This window comes from Balaenoptera ricei, chromosome 10 (assembly GCF_028023285.1).
Source record: "Balaenoptera ricei isolate mBalRic1 chromosome 10, mBalRic1.hap2, whole genome shotgun sequence".
Classification (NCBI taxonomy): domain Eukaryota; kingdom Metazoa; phylum Chordata; class Mammalia; order Artiodactyla; family Balaenopteridae; genus Balaenoptera; species Balaenoptera ricei.
This window is the reverse complement of record NC_082648.1, coordinates 83838887-83856480: the sequence shown is the minus strand read 5'-3', so window position 1 is coordinate 83856480 and position 17594 is coordinate 83838887. Positions and strand designations below refer to the sequence as shown.

At 37.3% G+C, this 17594-nt stretch overlaps 1 protein-coding gene across 6 annotated transcripts in view; it reads right to left on the bottom strand.

Moving 5' to 3' along the window:
• The window catches only part of APAF1 (apoptotic peptidase activating factor 1), an 87466-nt gene that overhangs the window by 21137 nt on the left and 48735 nt on the right, over positions 1-17594 (bottom strand). For all 6 annotated transcript variants that reach the window (XM_059936724.1, XM_059936725.1, XM_059936729.1 and 3 more), the window contains 6 exons: positions 16994-17155; positions 13278-13406; positions 10560-10685; positions 6159-6278; positions 5202-5318; positions 3405-3530 (listed from right to left, as the gene is read on the bottom strand). In XM_059936724.1, the coding sequence (XP_059792707.1) occupies positions 3405-3530; positions 5202-5318; positions 6159-6278; positions 10560-10685; positions 13278-13406; positions 16994-17155 (780 nt within the window). The remainder of the gene's footprint in view (positions 1-3404; positions 3531-5201; positions 5319-6158; positions 6279-10559; positions 10686-13277; positions 13407-16993; positions 17156-17594) is intronic.

Sequence of the window (17594 nt, the reverse complement as noted above, 5' to 3'; positions counted from 1 at the left end):
AGATTACTACAAGCAACTATATGTCAATAGAATGGACAACCTGGAAGAAATGGACAAATTCTTAGAAAAGCACAACCTTCTGAGACTGAACCAGGAAGTAACAGAAAATATAAACAGACCAATCACAAACACTGAAATTGAAACTGTGATTAAAAATCTTCCAACAAACAAAAGCCCAGGACCAGATGGCTTCACAAGCAAATTCTATCAAACATTTAGAGAAGAGCTAACACCCATCTTTCTCAAACTCTTCCAAAATATAGCAGAGGGAGGAACACTCCCAAACTCATTCTATGAGGCCACCATCACCCTGATACCAAAACCAGACAAAGATGTCATACAAAAAAGAAAACTACAGGCCAATATCATTGATGAACATAGATGCAAAAATCCTCAACAAAATACTAGCACACAGAATCCAACAGCACATTAAAAGGATCATACACCATGATCAAGTGGGGTTTATCCCAGGAATACGAGTATTCTTCAATATACGCATATCAATCAGTGTGATAAACCATATTAACAAATTGAAGGAGAAAAACCATATGATCATCTCAATAGATGCAGAAAAAGGTTTCAACAGAATTCAACACCCATTTATGATAAAAACCCTCCAGAAGGTAGGCATAGAGGGAACTTACCTCAACATAATAAAGGCCATATATGACAAACCCACAGCCAACATTGTTCTCAATGGTGAAAAACTGAAACCATTTCCACTAAGATCAGGACCAAGACAAGGTTGTCCACTCTCACCACTATTATTCAACATAGTTTTGGAAGTTTTAGCCACAGCAATCAGAGAAGAAAAAGAAATAAAAGGAATACAAATCAGAAAAGAAGAAGTAAAGCTGTCACTGTTTGCAGATGACATGATACTATACATAGAGAATCCTAAAGATGCTACCAGAAAACTACTAGAGCTAATCAATGAATTTGGTAAAGTTGCAGGATACAAAATTAATGCACAGAAATCTCTTGCATTCCTATACACTAAAGATGAAAAATCTGCAAGTGAAATTAAGGAAACACTCCCATTTACCACTGCAACAAAATGAATAAAATACCTAGGAATAAACCTACCAAAGGAGACAAAAGACCTGTATGCAGAAAACTATAAGACACTGATGAAAGAAATTAAAGATGATACAAACAGATGGAGAGATATACCATGTTCCTGTATTGGAAGAATCAATGTTGTGAAAATGACTATACTACCCAAAGCAATCTACAGATTCAATGCTATCCCTATCAAACTACCAATGGCATTTTTCACAGAACTAGAACAAAAAATTTCACAATTTGTATGAAAACACAAAAGACCACGAATAGCCAAAGCAATCTTGAGAAAGAAAAATGGAGCTGGAGGAATCAGGCTCACAGACTTCAGACTATACTACAAAACTACAGTAATCAATACAGTATGGTACTGGCACAAAAACAGAAATACAGATCATGGAACAGGATAGAAAGCCCAGAGATAAACCCACGCACCTATAAAGGAGGCAAAAATATACAATGGAGAAAAGATAGCCTCTTCAATAAGTGGTGCTGGGAAAACTGGACAGCTACATGTAAAAGAATGAAATTAGAACACTCCCTAACACCATACACAAAAATAAACTCCAAATGGATTAAAGACCTAAATGTAGAGCCAAACACTATAAAACTCTTAGAGGAAAACATAGGTAGAACATTCTATGACATAAATCACAGCAAGATCCTTTTTGACCCACCTCCTAGAGAAATGGAAATAAAAACAAAAATAAACAAATGGGACCTAGTGAAACTTAAAAGCTTTTGCACAGTAAAGGAAACCATAAACAAGATGAAAAGACAACCCTCAGAATGGGAGAAAATACTTGCAAACGAAGCAACTGACAAAGGATTAATCTCCAAAATTTACAAGCAGCTCATGCAGCTCAATATCAAAAAAACAAACAACCCAATCCAAAATTGAGCAGAAGACCTAAACAGACATTTCTCCAAAGAAGGTATACAAATTGCCAACAAACACATGAAAGGATGCTCAACATCACCAATCATTAGAGAAATGCAAGTCAAAACTACAATGAGGCATCACCTCACACCGGTCAGAACGGCCATCATCAAAAAATCTACAAACAATAAATGCTGGAGAGGGTGTGGAGAAAAGGGAACCCTCTTGCACTGTTGGTGGGAATGTAAATTGATACAGCCACTAGGGAGAACAGTATGGAGGTTCTTTAAAAAACTAAAAATAGAATTACCATACGACCCAGCAATCCCACTACGGGGTATATACCCTGAAAAAACCGTAATTCAAAAAGAGTCATGTACCACAATGTTCACTGCAGCTCTATTTACAATAGCCAGGACATGGAAGCAACCTAAGTGTCCTTCGACAGATGAATGGATAAAGAAGATGTGGCACATATATACAATGGAATATTACTCAGCCATAAAAAGAAACCAAATTGAGTTATTTGTAGTGAGGTGGATGGACCTAAAGTCTGTCATACAGAGTGAAGTAAGTCAGAAAGAAAAACAAATACCGTATACTAACACATACATATGGAATCTAAAAAAAAATGGTTCTGAAGAACCTAGGGGCAGGACAGGAATAAAGATGCAGATGTAGAGAATGGACTTGAGGACACGGGGAGGGGGAAGGGTAAGCTGGGATGAAGTGAGAGAATGGCATGGACTTATATATACTACCAAATGTAAAACAGATAGCTAGTGGGAAGCAGCCACATAGCACAGGGAGATCAGCTCGGTGCTTTGTGAACAACTAGAGGGCTGGGATAGGGAGAGTGGGAGGGAGACGCAAGACAGAGGAGATATGGGGATGTATGTATATGTATAACTGATTCACTTTGTTATAAAGCAGAAACTAACACACCATTGTAAAGGAATTATACTCCAATAAAGATGTTAAAAAAATAAAAAAATAAAAGAACATACAGTAGGCTTAAGGCCTCTAGATCCACAATCCTTCGTTATGGTAAACTATTCTTTTTTCACAGGATTTTATCCCTGTAATAAACATCTTACGCTTAAAGGAAAGAATGAAATTATTTCAATCAGATTTTACTACTGTAAAGAAAAATAGAAATTACATAAATGTGGCAAAAAGTATATTTATTGATTCAAATCCAAGTACCAAGGCAGGTGGAGAATTCAAATGAATGCTTGATTTTCAAAATAAACAATCTCCCATTAGAGGGTTCTGAGTCAAACTGCGTGCCTCACTGACAGAAAAATATGGGTTTCATTTATGCCCATGTGCATAATCTAAAGGGAAGCCCAAAATAATCTGATCTGAAAGTTTAAAATACATATTAGATTTGAGGCATAATCAAAGTGTTCCTTCATTAGAGTCAGCATTATGTATGTTAGAGGTTCAACCTCCCTCTCACCTGAACTGCAGAGTCATCAGAGCTTGAGATAAGAGTCTTTGCATCAGCTGTGAACTGCATGTGCCGTACAGTGTTCTTATGCCCAATCCTGGATCGGAAGATTCTGTTGTTTAGGAGTTCTAAAATCTTCAAAGTAAAAAACCAGAGAAAATTAATACAAAGAAATTCAGCAACACCCAGGCATTACAACCCCAAAATATTAAATCGAAACTAGACTACAGAAGGGTATAGAATTTCCATCTCAAGTGCTTTCAGTTTAACTAAAGAGACACAAATGAATGGCACAAATACAGACATGCACATCTATGCACACACACACATACACACCCTAAAATAAAACATTCACTGGAATGACCAGATGGCAGTAGGAACCAGTGGTCCTTCTGAGTATTCAACTACCCAATTCATCAAACAAGTAGCAGTCTGAGCTCAGCCTCCAAAAAGAAAATGACATTTAAGATGGATGAGAAGGAAGAAAGAAAAAAATCCTGGATGAGAGACAAGGCAAGCTCTTTATAAAACAACACAGAGACAATGCAAGATAAAGGATGATGAGGGAGACAGGTAAAGGAAAAGAGGATACGAGCAGGCTGGGAGGCAGTACACTGAGGAGACTTGAAAGGGCTAAAGATTAATATGCCAAATACAGAAAATAAGAAAGTAGAAAAGAACTCAAAAAATAACAACTACATCAAAAAGGCTTTCAAATAAACTCACACTAATAAGTAAATATGTACTAAGTAAGCACTAGGGATGTAATGTACAACACGATAAATATAATTAACACTGCTGTACACTCTACATGAAAGTTATTAAGAGAGTAAATCCTAAGTGTTCTCATCAAAAGGAAAAATATTTTTCTATTTCTTTGATTTTGTGTCTACGTGAGATGGTGGATGTTCACTAAACTTACTGTGATAACCATTTCATGATGTAAGTCAAATAATTACGCTGTATACCTTAAACTTATACAGTGCTGTATGTCAATTATATCTCAATAAAGCTGAAAGGTAAAAAAAAAACTCCTCTTTGTGGGGCAATACGGACTGGAGAATATTTGTGTAGTTCCTTACGACAATGAATCCAAAGTCAAATAAATGTGGCTAGTGGCATAATTAACAAATTAAGAAACAATTCCAAAAAGCTCAGGTGAGAAAAGGAGTCAAAATTCTTTGAAAAACTATTATGTACCTAGAGAAAATGTGCTTTTGTGATGAATTTCACTTGTGATGAAATCACTTTTTTCCAAAATGATTTTTATTATACTGTCTTTTTTTCCTTACAAGCTGATTTTATTTTTATTTATTTGATCTTACTTGATAAATTAAGGATTTCAGGTGGTAAACTGGTGTACTTCTAATACCAAACGTAGAACAGTGAGGACTGGTGAAATAGGTAAACATAAGGCACCTGCACTGATATTCCCGATGAACCTGATCAGAACCAACATGGAAACAACTTACACCCCTAAATGGCCAAGTTTCTAAGAAGAGAAAAAATGCTCTTTGCACAGTTAGCTAAATCTCTGAGAGTGTTTGATATATTTGGAGAACAGCAAGACAACTGGGCAGAGAATAAGGAACACAAAAAGTCAAAAAGTATGAGAAAGAATAGTAAAAGCAATATGAAAAATATACAACTAATAGGATTGTTAAGATTATTTTTAATCTAACAGAGGAATGACTAATTATCATAGAAAGATTTATTTAGTGTATAAGTCTACAATGCCAGGTGTATCATTAATTTTAAATAAAAACTATACTGCACAGACTGCCTCTGCAGAAGAGAACTGAATACCCGAATGGCTCCATCTTCGCCTCCAAATGCAAGGTACTGAAGATGTGGACTTAAGCAACAGCAACTCACTTGAGCTTCAGTCAGATAATCAATCTGACCTGTGTTTCCATTAATGAGCTAATGAAAAATAAGTCACAATCAGGTATTAGACTGTAAGAGCAGTTTTTGTTCTTTAGAACAGAGACTTCAACTGAAAAATTAAAATGAATATAACCAACAAGAGCTCCCAGGGGAACAACAAAACCCTATTCTTTTCTCAGCAGCTGCATTTAGCACTTCACACTTCCATTTCATTTCACTTTTGCGGTTCATATACATTTTCGTAAAATAAAACAAGCTTTAAAAGGTTTAAAAAGCAGCTGCTGTGCCCACCACCTGAGACACATCTGTCTGATTTGCAATCCCACAGCTAGCTCCACACTCTGTTTCCCATTTCTTCACAAAGCCCATTTTAATAGGGCTATCGTTTATTAAAATACACTTCCCTGATATTTTTCAAGGGGTTTGGTGAAACAGGACTGAGACAGACATTACATAAAAAGACAAATTAAAATTAAAATGGGTCAGTCTGTCAGTCTGTCTCAAGCTCTTGCTACATCTCACAACTTCCATGTGCGTGCTCCCTCTACTTCTCTCTCCTCTCCTCTATTCCATTTCTCTCTTCACTCTAGTTCCATTCCACTACCTCTCTCATTCTCTCACATGTTCTTGCTCCCTGTCTTCCAGTTACTAACAGGAGAGGAATGAGGCAAGCAAGGTATCACCTTGTTTAATTCTAAATACTAGCATATCTGAGCCTCAGCTCAAGACCCACATATTTATAAAACTGATACCTACTGAGCATCTGTTAGATACTATACAATTATGCATGATGAAGTCCAAAAACAAACAAGAAAAATTTTGAATTGAGAGTTCAATCAAAACACTTCTTCCAACTATTTTCTAAAAAATACTCACTTGCAGACGTTTTATATCATCAACTGCAAGAACCATCACTTCATTTTCTTGAAACACAACATCTATTTCTTGCTTTAATGCTATAGCAGAGTTCTTACATACTTTCTTTGTCTTCCAGAGCTGATTAAGAAATTAAAATACTAAAGTAAGATAACTGCATTCTCTGAAATAATGCAAAGACAAGTCTTAGTCTTAAAAACAATATACAATCATACTTCACTCTCCAAATGCCTATAATGCTAGAAAATTTTCAATTAGATTATAATTCAACAATAGAAATTTATTAATTACATAGTATAAGAAGAAGCATTTATTATTAAGAGTAATGAATGCTAGAATCAAAATGCCTTAGTATGAATTCTAGTTCTACTGAAAGTTGTGACTTTGGGCAGATTACTTAACCTGGTGCTGCTCAAAGATAAGGACCTCCTGCTGTTTCTCACTGTCTGATACCAAGATAAGGAGCAAATCAGCTATATCACTAAACACGCTGTTAACAGTATGCTTATGATACAGTTGATTATTTTAAACAAGACTTTCTTGATGAAGGAAGCGGTGCATTGATTTACATTCTGGCTCAAGCTTATTGAGACTGGCACTTTAAACAGCACTGACTTAACCTTTCTGTGACTGTTTCCTCAGCTGCAAAAAGGATTGCTATGAGAATTAACAAATTAACACAGGCACAGTACTTTGCCCAATGTCTGGCATACAGTAAATACTAAACAAATTTTAGCTAAACACAAATTTGTACAAAACACTGTATTAGATGCTACAGGGACAAACCAGGGTCTCCGGCCTCAAAGAGCTTATAATTTAAGATGTGTGAACAAGTCTGAGGGGCAGTGAAACATTAGTGGTTAAGAGTTTTAAAATAACTCTGTGCTGGGAGATCAGCTCCGTGCTTTGTGACCACCTAGAGGGGTGGGATAGGGAGGGTGGGAGGGAGACACGAGAGGGAGGCGATATGGGGATATATGTATACATATAGCTGATTCACTTTGTTATACAGCAGAAACTAACACACCATTGTAAAGCAATTATACTCCAATAAAGATGTTAAAAAAAAAATAACTCTGTGCTTAAATTCAAGGCACAATTTGATAAGTACCATAAGAAAATGACACACAGTCACATAGCATTAAAGGAGAAAGACATTCCCCCAAATGGAATACTAGGAAAGGCTTCACTGAAAGCTTGAGGGGACTTGTAGGGCTATTAGGATTTCAACAAGGAGAGATACAGAGAAGTAGGTTATTCCAAACATAAGAAAACACATAGGGCTCCCCTGGTGGTGCAGCGGTTGGGAATCCACCTGCCAATGCAGGGAACATGGGTTGGAGCCCTGGTCCGGGAGGATCCCACATGCCGCGGAGCAACTAGGCCCATGCGCCACAGCTGCTGAGCCTGCGCTCTGGAGCTCGCAAGCCACAGCTCCTGAAGCCCAAGCACCTGGAGCCCGTGCTCTGCAACAAGAGAAGCCACCGCAATGAGAAGCGCGTGCACTGCAAGGAAGAGCAGCCCCCGCTCACCACAACTAGAGAAAGCCCCTGCACAGCAACAAAGACCCAACGCAGCCAAAAATAAATAAATTTTTTTAAATACCTTTAAAAAAAAAAAAAGAAAATACATAAGCAAAAGTACAGAAGCAGGGAAGTACAGGGTGTTTGGGGAAATGTGAGCAATTCAGTGTAGGTTACCTGTAGAAATAAAACAGAAGACAGACTGGTACAGAATAGGCTGTATTGTAGAGAAGTTTAATGGTAGACTTTGGAGTACGTATTTGTTGGGTTGGCCAAAAGGTTCCTTCAGTTTTTTCCGTAAGATGGCTCTAGTAGCACTTAGTTATCTTTAACTTCATTCGAAACAATTTTGTTAGACTATATGTGACAGCTGCCATATCAGCATGCATTTAAAAAAAAAAAATACTTATCAAAATTGGTGAATTTTTCTGTAGCCATTTTAATATTGAAGATGGAAGAAAAAAGCAACATTTTGGGCATATTATGCTTTATTATTTCAAGAAAGGTAAAAACGCAACCGAGGGCTTCCCTGGTGGCGCAGTGGTTGAGAATCTACCTGCCAATGCAGGGGACACAGGTTCGAGCCCTTGTCCGGGAAGATCCCACATGCCGCAGAGCAACTAAGCCCGTGCACCACAACTACTGAACCTGTGCTCTAGAGCCCGCGAGCCACAACTACTGAGCCCGCGTGCTGCAACTACTGAAGCCCGCGTGCCTGGAGTCCGTGCTCCACAACAAGAGAAGCCACCACAATGAGAAGCCCGTGCACCACAAAGAAGAGTAGCCCCCACTGGCTGCAATTAGAGAAAGCCCATGCACAGCAACGAAGACCCAACACAGCCAAAAATAAATAAATAAATAAATAAAATTTATTAATAAAAAAAAAGAACTCAAACGAAACGCAAAAGAAAAGATTTGTGCAGTGTATGGAGAAGGTGCTGTGACAGACCAAACATATCAAAAATGGTTTGTGAAGTTTCATGTTGGAGATTTCTTGCTGGATGATGCTCCACGGTCGGGTAGACCAGTTGATGTTGATAACGATCAAATTGAGATAGTAACTGACAACAATCAACGTTATACCATGCGGGAGATAGTCGACATACTCAAAATATCCAAATCAAGCGTTGAAAATCACCTGCACCAGCTTGAATATGTTCACTGCTTTAATGCTTGGGTTCCACATAAGTGAAAAAAACCTTCTTGATCATATTTCCACATGTAATTCTCTATTGAAACGTAATGAAAACGTTCCATTTGGGACGAAGTGAGAGAGTAGCATTGACATATATACACTACCAAATGTAAAATAGGTAGCTAGTGGGAAGCAGCTGCATTGTACGGGGAGATCAGCTCTGTGCTTTGTGACCACCTAGAGCGGTGGGATAGGGAGGGTGGGAGTGAGACACAAGAGGGAGGGGATATGGGGATATATGTATACGTATAGCTGATTCACTTTGTTATACAGCAGAAACTAACACAACATTGTAAAGCAATTATACTCCAATAAAGATGTTAATTAATTAATTAAACAAATTGTGACAGGTGATGAAAAGCGGATACTGTACAATAACGTGAAACGGAAGAGATCGTGGGGCAAACGAAATGAACTGCCAACAACCACACCAAAGGCTGGTCTTCATCCAAAGAAGGTGATGTTGTGTATATGGTGGGATTGGAAGGGAGTTCTCTATTATGAGCTCCTTCTGGAAAACGAAACGATTAATTCCAAGAATTACTGCTCCCAATTAGACCAAATCAAAGCAGCACTCAACGAAAAGCGTCCAGACTTAGTCAACAGAAAACGCATTATCTTCCATCAGGATAATGCAAGATCACATGTTTCTTTGATGACCAGGCAAAAACTGTTACAGCTTGGCTGGGAAGTTCTGATTCATCTGCCATATTCACCAGATGTTGCACCTTCGGATTTCCATTTACTTAGATCTTTACAAAATTCTCTTAATGGAAAAAATTTCAATTCCCTGGAAGACTGTAAAAGGCACCTGGAACAGTTCTCTGCTCAAAAAGATAAAAAATTTTGGGAAGACGCAATTATGAAGTTGCCTGAAAAAATGGCAGAAGGTAGTGGAACGGAAGGGTAAATAAGTTGTTCAACAAAGTTCTTGGTGAAAATGAAAAATGTGTCTTATTTTTACTTAAAAATCGAAGGCACTTTTTGGCCAACCCAATACTTTGGTAGACAAGGGAGCTACTATCTGTTTTTGAGCAAAAATGACATGACTGGGGGCTTCCCTGGCGGTCCAGGGGTTAAGACTCTGCGCTTCTACTGCAGGGGGCACGGGTTCGATCCCTGGTTAGGGAACTAAGATCCTGCAAGCCACTTGGCCAAAAAAAAGAAGAAAAGAAAATTACATGACTGTATTGTACATGAGGAATATACCTTGCAAGCAGCATGTAAAAAATCAAGAAAGAAAAGACTTGTAGCAGAGGCTAATACAAGAAAGGCAACAGCTAATGAGCACCTAAACTTGAAATGGAAAAGTAGAAATAAATGATAGAAAATGGAAAGGTATCAATAGAATCCATTAGAATTGGCAAGTAATTGGATGTGGGAATTCAAGGTAATGGAAAGAGTCAAGTTACTCTGAGGACTCAAATGTAATATATTTAAATTAACCAAAATACAGTTTAATCATTGGACCTGTCCAGCACCTGGACCATGGTAACACTCAGTGAACATGTACTGAATGAATGAGACTGCTATAGTCCACATAATAGCCCTTTTCAAGGATAAATATGAAACCAGCAGTTTCCTGTTTTACTTCCCTCAATACTGCCCATCAATTTCTTAACTGGTAGGAGATTTAGCTTACCATCATTAAATGTCTAAAATGAAAATCTCAATATATCTCACCCTGATTGTCTGGTCATCAGAAGCCGTCAAAAATGATGATCCATCAGGAGAAAACATCACACAATGGACCCAACTTAAATGCCCTCTGCAATCAGCTACTTTTAAACATGAGTCCATATTCCACACCTACAGAATAAACACAACAAATAGGAAATCACATTCATAAGCATTTTGAATATATCAAGAATATTAAAAATAGCAAGAATGATCCAGCAATTCCACTTCCATGAATATAGCCCAAAAATACACTAGCAAAAATACAAAATAACTTGTGTGGATTATTCACTGCATTGTTATTTTTAACAGCAAAAAACTGGAAACAACTCAAATGACCATCAATAGGGAACTAACTGAATAAACTGCATTAATCACAAAATGGGATAATACGCAATCTTAAGAAAGTAATGAGAAAAACACCCTGATAATGACTAGTCTCTGGGATATGTTGTTTACACCAAAAAAGCAAAGAATGGTATATACATTTCTGCAGAAGAGTATATATGTTACTCTCTCTCTCTCTCTCTCTATATATATATATGCAAGCTATACTAAATGAGATTAAAAAACAAATATGTGAATCTAGAGATGGATACAGATGTGATATATATATATAGATGGATATATAAGGCTATATATTATACATATAGATATCTGTTTATACATGCAAAAAGAAACATTAGGATGTTAAGACAAAAACGGTTACCTTCAGAAGGTAGGGAGGGAGAGTGGCAGGGAAGGGATAGGGATGAAAGTCAGACTTCCCTGAATAAAATTTATTATAAAGCTTTGATTTGGAGTCATACAAACATTTTATCCATTTTTTAAAAAATCAATCTAAAAAAATAATAGGATGAACATAAGTGGCTTCCATATTTTATTTTCCACTGTCATCTAATCCTCATTTCAAATGACTGCAAAACCCTGAAACAAATGAATGTGCTAACTGTACATGTATGCACTTCTCCTGTTATTCATGCTTATTACAAATTGTCAATGTCTATCACTAGCCTGGCTGTATTTTGTCCTGAGTTCTGCTGCAAATTACTCAATATATTCCAGTCTAATGAAGTACCATATGTGCCTGAGTTCCTCTCATTACATTCTGAATTACAGACCTACTTTATTATTTCAGAACTAGCATGGACAAAACAAGTACTTCATCACATGCCCAGTAGTTTTCAATCAGTGAGTTCTATGGTTACCAATTCGTTATGTGAAATTTTCTCTGCCTTATCTCTGGAGCCCAATCTGGGACATACAGAGCTAAAGGCCAGAAATGAAAGTGGTTCCACAACTGAAAAATCTCCCTTGAAAATCCTTCTTTCTCTTCCCTTCTTGCTCTCTCTCATCATTTCTTTGTCACTCACAGCCTCCAAAACTAAGTCCCTATATTTCAAGAAGAAAGACAATGTTTCCAGGAGATTTTTAAGAATAGCAAGGGGTAAGGATTTTAGAAGTGACAGGAAAGGCCAAAAGAAGGGTTGCTCCTCCACTCCTCCTAAAATCCAGGCAAAACCCAGGAAGGGGAAATTTCCAACCACGCCTACCTTGAGGATCTACGGGTAAGGTGTGAGATCTCCTAGTAGCTCTGAATCTTTCGATTCAAGGCCTCTGCTGAAGAGAACACTGCCCACAGCACCTACTCTTTCCCATTGCTGCAAACAGGACTGGAGCTCGTTCACACTCACTGCCTCTGCTTCCAATGGGTAGATTCTCACAGGGAAGTTCTTCAGTGTTAGTTGCACTGCTGTACTCAGAATGAGGAGGAGCTTACAGAGCTTATCCACTCACTCTCATCTTATATGTATCTCCATGCTGAAGGGCTATAGCTCAGCCACTCTCCAGCCATACCTTCATGTATATGGCAAGGTTGGCGAACTCACTAAAAAATCACTGAAACAGGCTCAGAACACTGAAGAAGTGCTTGCCATAGTCAAGCTTCCTTTGAAGGTAGCCTGTGAACCAAATGAATTTCCCTATTTTCCAAATAAAGGCCCATACCCATCTTCTTGGACTGTAATCACAAGTGGCTTCAAATTACTTGGTGGTAAGATAAACTCAAGGAATGAGTAGTAACAAAGCTTGGAAAAACTAATCCATCTATGGAGAAAAAATATCAGGGAATTCACTGCTTTTGAAAAAATTAATATAGCAACTCACTGGGTAGAATTCTTCTAGGTATAGACACTGAGTATTAAATCCATCAGGTTAAGGGCAAAATTATAAATATAAACAAGAAATCATTTTATTCATTAGTGCTTAGCAATGAAAATTCTAGGTTAACCAATTCTAATTTTAACTTCCATCTTACCTTTCTCAATGATCTAAGAAATGTGAACTGGACTCATTTCTCATCGTTTCTTTTACAGAAGAGTCTGTGCCCATATTTCAGAGATGCCATGTTTCTGCCTAGGAAACCAATGGTCATGCCATTGTTTCCCCAGACCTTGGCACATACTGACTGTTCGATAAATGCCTGGTGAATGATGTTGTCTGTCATTCTCTGTTTACTGTCAAACCAATTCTTCAATCACTGCTAAAGTATTAAAGCTGTCAATGTGGCTTAATATCCTAAAGCTAAAAGTCATTATGCTATGAAGAAAACACTCTATAATTTCTCAAGCAAACATCCTCAGCAGTTAATGGTTTAAGCAACCCATTCTTTGTCATCTTTGTACCTCTGAAGACCCAGACTTCACAGAGTAATCAACTACTCACCTCCACGCAGTACTGGGGCAAAGCCACCACTGCCAAATGGTTATGGGGGGAGAAGTCACAGTACTGGACAGTGCTATGATGGCCTGTGTGGATTTCTGCCAACAGGCCACTGGTGTGAATGTCAAACAGCTGTCAACATAAAATAGAGAGATATCTATAAAAGTAAAATATGTTAAAAGATAAGCTATACCCAAAGTGAATCTAAATTTATTTCTAAAAGAATACCCTCCCATTTCAAACATAGAGTATAAGTCCTAAAAAAATACTACAATTACTGATAATTGGCATAATTATTAACTCATTAAAAAGATATAAATATACATATACTTTTTAAATACTGCTCATCCTGAAACATGTTTCCTATAAAGGAAAACTTATCACAGATGATCATGCTAGCCTAGAGAGAAATAAAACCTTTGTGAATACATGAATGGACTAGCCAAATTAATATACAGAACAGTTCTCCCTAATGTTCGTTTATTCAAAAGAGAAAATGCCTACTCATAAACGAAGATGATCAAAATAATATAGGGCAGAGGCTTACTGAAATGAAATTAGTTCAATCATTTCTATTTCTCTTCAGAGCCCAAAGTACTCCATTATCAATCATTTTCCCATTTTTGAACCAAAAAAGGCTATTTTTGAGTAATTCAAACTTCATTTCAATTTTTGAAAGATGTTTAAATGCTGAATATACTCTTCCAAAGTTTTTGCCAAATGATAAAAACGTTTATACCAATATACAGTATAACGATTTAAGGCCAAGCCATAGTCTTCAGGAAGGAAAAAAAAAGTTTCCAGTGGAAGCCATGAAAATGTTTTGTGAATGCATAGCCCTGGGAGCACACATAGATGGTAAGCAGCATGGCATCAGGGGCCAACAATAAATGACAGGAAATCATACTTAAAATGCTTCCCAGGACAAGTTGTTCTTAAAAATTAGTGGCTGAGAGACACAGAGGAAACTTGGCAAGTATGGAATAGGCAGCTGTCCCAATTATTGGGTAGCAAAAAGAAAAGACCTAATAATAGGAGTGGGCTAATAACACAAGAGAGTTGGAAAGAAATAGAGGAAAAGAATAGAGAGACCAAAGAGTAAGAACTGGAATCTACATGTAGTTAAGGGTAATCTTAGGGTAGCTTTATTTTAGCATGGTAAAATAAAGAGCTGGCCTATAGATTTTTAAAACAGGAAAGCATTTCACACAATATAAAATTATTTTCCTCTCTCACTGGACAGATAACTTTAAACATTCAAATTTGGCTCAACACCATTAGTCTTTAGGGGAATGCAAACCAAACCATAATGAGATGCCACCTTACACCTAATATGACAGTTATAATTTTTAATAATGGAAATAAGCAAGTGTTGGCAGGATGTAAAGAAACTGGAATCCTTGTACACTACTAGTGGGAACAGAAAATGGTATAGCCACTATGGAAAGGTCTGGTGGTTCCTCAAAAAGCCCAGTATAAAATTACCATACGACCCAGAAATTCTACTCCTAGGTATATACACAGAAGAACTGAAAGCAGGGACTCAAACAGATACCTGTACACCAGTTCTTGTGGCATTATTCACAATAGCCAAAAGGTGAAAACAACCCAACAACAGATGAATGGATAAACAAAATACAGTATATCCGTATAAGATTATTACTAAGCCATAAAAAGAAACGAAGTTCTAACACATGCTACAACATGATGAACCTTGAAAATGTTATGCTAAATGAAATGAGCCAGACCCAAAAGGACCAATATTGTACGACTCCACTTATATGAAATATCTAGAAAAGGCAAATTCATAGTTTAGATTAGAGGTACCAGGGGCTGAAGAGAGAGAATAGGGAGTTACCGCTTACTGGTTACAGTGTTTCTGTTTGGGACAATGAAAAAGTTTTGGAAAAGTAGTGATATCTGCACAAGATTGTGAATGTAATTAATGCCACTGAATTGTGTACTTTAAAATGGTTAAAATGGCAAATTTTACAAATCTTCACATCTTGTAAATGTAGTGGTTCCCTTCTGTTCTTACAGACTTTAACATACTTAAAGACAAAAGGAGATATTTTTCTTTGGTTTCCTGCTAAAGGGGTAAAAACCTATAAGCAACCAAGATCCAAGGGGCATAACTACTAGATCAATAATAATAATATAAATGGCCCCTCAGTTTTTATACAACTATATGTATATATATATATTTTTTTTAGATTTATTTTATTTATTTATTTATTTTTGGCTGCACTGGGTCTTGGTTGCTGTGCGCAGGCTTTCTCTAGTTGCGGTGCACAGGCTTCTCATTGTGATGGCTTCTCTTGTTGCGGAGCATGGGCTCTAGGTGTGCAGGCTTCAGTAGTTGTGGCACACAGGCTTCAGTAGTTGTGGCTCACGGGCTCTAGAGCACAGGCTCAGTAGTTGTGGCGCACGGGCTTAGTTGCTCTGCAGCATGTGGGATCTTCCTGGACCAGGGCTCAAACCTGTGTCCCCTGCGTTGGCAAGTGGATTCTTAACCACTGCACCACCAGGGAAGGCCCCAACTATATGTATATTTCAACTGTGTTCTTTAAAACTGTAATCTCTTGCGTGGGGAAATAGGGAGAGGTTGATAAAAGGATACAAACTTTTAGTTATAAGATAAATAAGGTCTGAGGATCTAATGTATAACATGGTGACTATAGTTGATAACACTGCATAGTATAAGAGAGTAGAACTTAAATATTTTCAACAAAAAAAAAAAAAGAAAAAGAAAAAAGGCAAATACATGAGCTGACACGTGCTAATTGGCTCGATGGGAGGAATCTCTTCACAGTATACGTTTATCAAATCATCACGTTATACACTTAAAATATTTTACAATATGTCGATTATACCTCAATAAAGCTTAAAATAAAATAGAATAAACTTGTAATATCTCTTATTTAAGTCTTTAAAATTACCATCAGAATGGAACGGCCCTGAGCCCTAAATCAGAAGACCTGGCTCTCCAAATCACAGTGTAACTGTGGATACATTATTTGGCTGCTCTGAACCTCAGCTGCCTCATTATTATCATAGGGCTATTGCAATCTGCTGTGCCCTCTGGATATTTATATCAAAAGAAATTATATGTAAGAGCACTCTGAATACTACAAATGTGAACTATCACTTGAATTGAATAAAGAAGAAACATTTCCTTGCCATTTACCTTTCTTTGCATATCTTCCTTATTTACGTCATAGAAATTTCACAAACTTCTTCAGTTGTTGATAAGTATTTCTCTCAGTCACCAAATCATAAAATTTTATGGCTAAGAAATAACTTCAAAAATCACCTAAACCAATGTATTTCAAATGGGGGAAAGGGGGGAGAGTAATGCAGAAAGCATTCCATCCATATTTTAGATAAATTTGAGAAACACTGGTTAAACAACATAAATTGTTTCTTTATTGTAGGATTCCGGAGTCCTTAAATATGTTTGTACACACTGAAGTACCTCTAATAGCGGAAAGTAATACATAATATTTCCCAAACCCGTGACCATGGAGACCTTTCCTCACAAGGCCTATGGACATTCCCTGAAGCATAGTTCTGAGAACTACGGGAGCTTAGAGCATCTGCCCAAAATTGTTCAGCTATACTTTATATCAATAAACAGTGTTAAAATGCAAAAATCAATTAGATGTTTCAATTTTCTTTATATTAGACTAAATTTGGCTTTTTAAAATACTGGTACTTACAAAGACTTTATTTTTTGCTGCCACCATTATCCTAGCACCATCAGCAGACCATGAACAGCATTTCACTATCACTTCCATATCCTCTTGAGGCTCCTCTGAATTTAGGAAGAACTGCTTCACATTAATGCTCTTCCTCTCGTTTGCTGATTTCACATCCCAAAGCTTCAAATTACAAAAATAAAAAAACGTTTAAGTTTGTTTTGATCTCAAATCACACCTCTAGAATTCCACCTGGCCTAAATGTCACGCAAATTATTCAGTTCACGTAATGACTTATTTTTAATTATGCATAACTTTTCATAAGGCTTTTAAATTAAGTATTCCAGGTTCATTCAGCACCTTCCTAAAAAGAAAAAACTTAAGAGCACTGCCCAAAATGCAGAATGTAAAACTACACAAAATGTTAAAAGAGCCTTGCATGGTGTGGAGGAGGCTAAAGATTAGGTGTTGACAGCAAGAATGAGCGTGGAAGAAAGAAGAGACTCACGACTTGCCACGGCTGCCCTCTGCTGGGCCAGGCGTGAGGTTTGCTTCACATGCACAGCACGGACACTACACACAGGACCCAGCCCAAGCTGAATTATAACCTAGCAGAATATCA